The sequence below is a fragment of the Manis pentadactyla genome, unplaced genomic scaffold, assembly GCF_030020395.1.
Source record: "Manis pentadactyla isolate mManPen7 unplaced genomic scaffold, mManPen7.hap1 scaffold_517, whole genome shotgun sequence".
NCBI lineage: Eukaryota > Metazoa > Chordata > Mammalia > Pholidota > Manidae > Manis > Manis pentadactyla.
In genome coordinates this window covers 30,584-35,528 of record NW_026644904.1, presented here as the reverse complement: position 1 = coordinate 35,528, position 4,945 = coordinate 30,584, and the positions used below count along the sequence as shown (strand labels likewise).

The following is a 4,945-nucleotide window of genomic DNA, read 5'->3' as shown; positions in this document are numbered from 1 at the left end:
GGAACACCAAGGGACATCCTCATCCCCTTCTACTTCAGGGCCCGATGAGTCCGTGGCAGCCACACACTGGCAGCCACGTCAAGGGGAACGTGGAAGCGCCGGCTGGCCAACCCATGCCTCCACAGCTCCTGTGACTGTGATCAGTGTGGGTAAGTATGAACGTTATCTGCGTGCAAGACTGTCCCATTTGGGTCCTTTCTCCTCCTCGCTGCAGTCAAATGTTGCTTGGCTTCAGGAGGCACGAATGCCTGGCATTGAAACAGATTTCCTCTGAATTCTTGCCATTCTTTGAGGATGTCGGTCGTTTTCTCCTGGAGATGGTATTCACAAACGCATGTTGCTTCGACTTAGTCATTTATATACGATTAGTAGCTAATCGTAGGAGACAATGCCAAGGGTCAGTCCTTTCTACACCTTTTGTCCCCGGGTAAAGGATCTTTCTTGATTAGAGCCATCACTGAAATTATGTGTTGACAGGGAGGCCCCAGACAGACTTGAGATGACATAGGTTTCTTCTGCTACAGGAGAAGAAGCCATCATGGTCTGGCTGTGCCTAGTTGGTTGGGAGACTATGAAGAAATGGCCCCCAGGAGGGCTACCCTTGGAAGACTGAGGTGTCCTCACCCTGCGGCAGTTAGAAGTTCTTTCCCTCAAGGAGAAGACAGGGGTTCAGAGAGGGAGACGGATTTGAAAGATGATGAGGCGAGAGAAAAAGAATGATTTCATAACCCTACCTCTGTCCTCTTCCTTCTCAACTATAAATCCTTAAGTGGCTCTGCAACGGACTCAGATTTGGGGATCTGGAGAAGGCAAGAAGCTGTCAGCTGCAACTGGTTAGAAGGGCAGCCTCCAGGGAGAAAAGTGAAAACTGGATAGGGAAGGCCTCCTGCACGGGTAGGGCCTGGGCTCGTCACATCGCCCCTGGTACCAGCAACCTTCAGGGAGCACGAGGCACTGAGCTCCAGGTGACCATTTCTCCTGAGCAAAGAGGGGTCAAAGCTCTCACCCCACCATATCCTCCAAGATAGTGTGTTCCTGGTATCCAGGGGCTTGGAGTGTGGCATGGAAAGGTTGACGTTTTATGGGGAAGAAGGAAATAGTTTGAATTGTAGTTCCAGGGGGAAATAAATGATACTGTCAACCAGAAGGATTCCCCTTCTGTGCCATTTGTGTATCTCCTGCCGGCTCACTTTCTAATCCCAGGTGCACCCACGGGAAGCCCAGAAATGGCTACAGCTCTCAAAATCATAAGCTCCGAGGGGCCCATCCCAGAGACCGGGGACACTGTGGGAGATCGCTGGGAGACTCCAACAGCGACTGTCCCCGCAGAGACAATGATGGAACCAGCCGCCATTCCGGCCACGGCCATAGCGAGTGGCGGCATCGGCCCCCCTCACCTGGCCTCATGAGTCACGGCACCAGCCACGTCACCAACAGAAGGGACGGCAGCTACAGAAAGGGTCTCGCTTTCCCTGTCTCAGGCTTGGACCAGCCTCTCTTCTGGGATCCCAGGAGGTACCAGAAAGTCATCGGGAACAGTGTCATCTGTCTCCCTAGAGTCAACTCCTAAAGGCACCATAGTGACCAGTGAGCAAGACAGCCCACCTCTGATTCCAAAGACAGCTGGAAGGCATTCTTCCATGTGGCTTGGCTTCACTGGACGGGTCATAATGGACATGCATGTCTTTAGAAGCACTGGCCTTGAAGGCTCTGAGACCACCCTAGACTCTGTAACAACCGGGAAGGTAACCATGAGCACAGTGGCAGGTGGATCTGAATTTACAGCCAAGACATGGGACAACACCATCATTCGTTCCACTGTCTTGAGCAAAAAGACAACGACAGCTGGACAAGAGGAAAGCATATCTGTGACTGAGGCTCATTCATCTGCAAGCAAATGGTCAAGGCAGACAGCTGGGCATGGCCTGACTCCCGGCACATCCCCTGAGACAACCAACACGTTGCACCTCACTTCCGCAGAAGAGACCCCATTAACATCACTGCCTTCTGGGGGCCAAGCCAACACCAGGCTCACTGATGCCTTAGGAGGACGAATGAACTCTTTAGCACTGTCCACCTTGCCTTCCACGGGGTCTGAGACCCTGGTGGCCATCACACGTGTGGAGACCAGTGGTGTTGCCTCTACTCCTGGGCAACCGTCACGGACCTCATCTCCTGCAGGAGAGAGCACCGTGCGTGGCAGCACAGACCCCCCGCCACGTGTCACTACCACCCTCACCACCATGGGAACCAAGCCAGTCCAGACTGCAGTGCCCAGCCCAGAGGGGCGTGTGAGCACCACGGACAGCAGCCTGGCCACGCTGACCCGCACGTCTGCCCTAGTGCCCCAGCCCACCTGGTCCTCCACGACTGCTCCCTCGTCGGGCCCCTGGACTGTCATAGACACAGCTTCAACCTTGGAAGTCTCAGGTTCTCCCAATGCCGCTCCTGCAGTGGGTACATCATTCTTAGCATCAGGCTCTGTGCTTCCTCGGCATGGCCTTGGGACGGTCAGTGGAACCCGTGTAGCCCTTCCATCCTCCCATGCTTTTGCTGAAAAGACAGAGGCCAGCCCAACTCTGAGACCATTGAGTCCTTCAGACACAACCCTAGCTATGCCCATCTCAACTTCTGGTGTCAAGAGGTCGAGCACCTCCATTCCTGACATTTTAAGCACGAGTTGGCCTCCCAGTAGAGGAGAAACAGAAGCCTTGTCTGTTTCAATGGCTTCTAGTGACCATTCAACTATAAAGTCTGGCCCAAATAGCTTCCTGTCCACTCCTTTGTCGGAACCTCTGTCCACTCTTGCCTGGGCCACCGGGAGACCTGTATCATCAGCCACAACCACTTCCTCAGCTCCTCAAGAAGTCCCTTTGGAGAACCTGTTCAGCCCAATGACCTCCCCGCTGTCACTCTCTGTAGGGGGCTTTACAAGTGGGGTCACACGTGCTACAATGATAAGTAGCTCCACAGTTGCTTTGTCAGAGACGCAGGCTCTTACCAGCAAGGAAGCAGAGCAGAGGTCTTCCCAGCTTCCCACTATGGCTTCTATAGACCCAGGGCATGTGTCCAGACGAGAAGCACCAACTCGGGATAGGACCCCGTACGCAGTAAGACCTCCAGATCTAGGTCCCCAGGGGCATGAGCCAGAGACTTGTACAACAGAGGCCAGGGCTGCATCTGATCCCTGGACTAGGGGAGAGGAGTTGATCTCAAGCATATCTCTCAGCACTGAGATGCGGGCTGTCTCTTCTGAATCAGGCGGGACCACCAGTGAGGTTAGCGACCCCTCGGGCTTACTAAGGACCACAGATCAGGTGGGCATAAGCTCGGAACCTGGGACATCTTCATCTCCAAGTTGGAAAAACAGCAGTTATGAGGGAGTAGAGACTTCTGAGCCCACCACAGACAAAGAGGCAGTTCACCCTTCTGGAACCACGGTGGGGACAGCAATGTGGGCCCCAGGTTCTGAAGGGGATTCTTGCCCCACTGTCGCAGTCCACCCAGAGTCACCCGGGGCCACATATCCGACAGGCACTGCTGCCATTGGGGTGCAAACCATTGTTTCTACATCAGTGGCCACCTGGTCAGAGTCCACAAGGGCTAGACCAGAGCTTGATTTCCTCCCGGCCATGGAATCGTCCAGTCCTTACGTGGACCCCAGCTCAAGCACAGAGACAGGCACTGGCCCTTCCCCGAGTTCTACTGCTGTCACTGGGGGGTCGGGGACACAAGTCACCACTTCTAGCAGAATACCCAGCCCAGGCCTTGCTCAGTCCACAGGGTCCTCAGACATCAGCAGGCCTTCCGCACCCCCCGCCATGATAGAATCTGAAAGAAAGCCCATTGCCTTGCAGACCGGTCCTCCCGGGACTCCGACCCTGGATGCACTTCCCTCGGACAGATCAGCCACAGTCCCCTGGGCGGGGACCCACTCTGCGGTGACTCAGGGATTTGCACAGGCAGAGATGACCAGTCCCCGGAGCAGAGGTACCGAGGCTGTGACGCAGGTGAGCCCTCCCTCTGCGGAAGAGGCCGGCCCTGCCACAGCCTCATGGTCCCCTGTCCCATCCACATTCCAAGGTCATAGCACCTCCTCTCTATCGATGAGTTCAGGGCTCCCCACCACCCCAAGCCTGGAAAGTGGAGCCGGTGCTCCTCAGCGTTTGAGCCACACCTCGGCAGACATACTGGCCACTTCAGAAGCCACTACCTGTACAGAGCAACTTCATCCTTCTACACCCACAGCAGTGACCAATGTGGGGATCGCCGGTCCTAGGCAGGAACCACATTCCTCTGTCCCAACTGACTCGGAGCCAGCCAAAGCCACGTCTCCAGTGGTTGCCACCTCTACCAGGGCGGAGGCCACGGTCCCCACACCCATGTCCAGCGTCTCTGAGCCTGAGACAAGTCCCTCCTGGACCCCTGGAATGAGAGCCATGGGCCCCTTTTAGGGAGACCAGCTCATCCACAGAGCTAACCTCTGTCCTTCCTGGGGTGAGCTCCGGTGCCACTACTCAGGTCTCCAGCACAGAAGTCACCTCCTCTCGTGGGATACTCACCCCGCGCTCTGCCCAGTCTGCAAAGTCACCACGCATCTCCGCAGAGACCATCACTGGGCTTTTGACTTCCTCTGTTGTGACAGAATCGGCAGAAATAACTGGCACCACTCAAACGGATCCCCGTACAGATACACTGCAGGGAACTGTCTCCTTGGACACCTCAAACACCCCATCCAGGGCAGGGACCCCCTCAGCTGTGAGTCAGGGATTTCCATGCGTGGAGATGACCACTCTGTGGAACAGAGGCCCCGAGGACATTTCACGGACGAGCCTTCCCTCCGCGGAGGCAACCAGCTCCCCGTCTTCCCCGGCGCCTTTCCCTGCCGGGACCTCACCTTTCCCTGCTCCCTCCACGTCACTCACCTCTCCACCTCCTGGGACCT

At 55.9% G+C, this 4,945-nt stretch overlaps 1 protein-coding gene across 1 annotated transcript; it reads left to right on the top strand.

Moving 5' to 3' along the window:
• Positions 1-3,535: 3,535 nt before the first annotated feature.
• Positions 3,536-4,679, top strand: LOC130682441 (mucin-16-like). Its single transcript, XM_057496800.1, has one exon. The coding sequence runs from the start codon at positions 3,633-3,635 to the stop codon at positions 4,452-4,454; it is 822 nt and encodes a 273-aa protein (XP_057352783.1). The 5' UTR covers positions 3,536-3,632; the 3' UTR covers positions 4,455-4,679.
• The last annotated feature ends 266 nt before the right edge of the window (positions 4,680-4,945 follow it).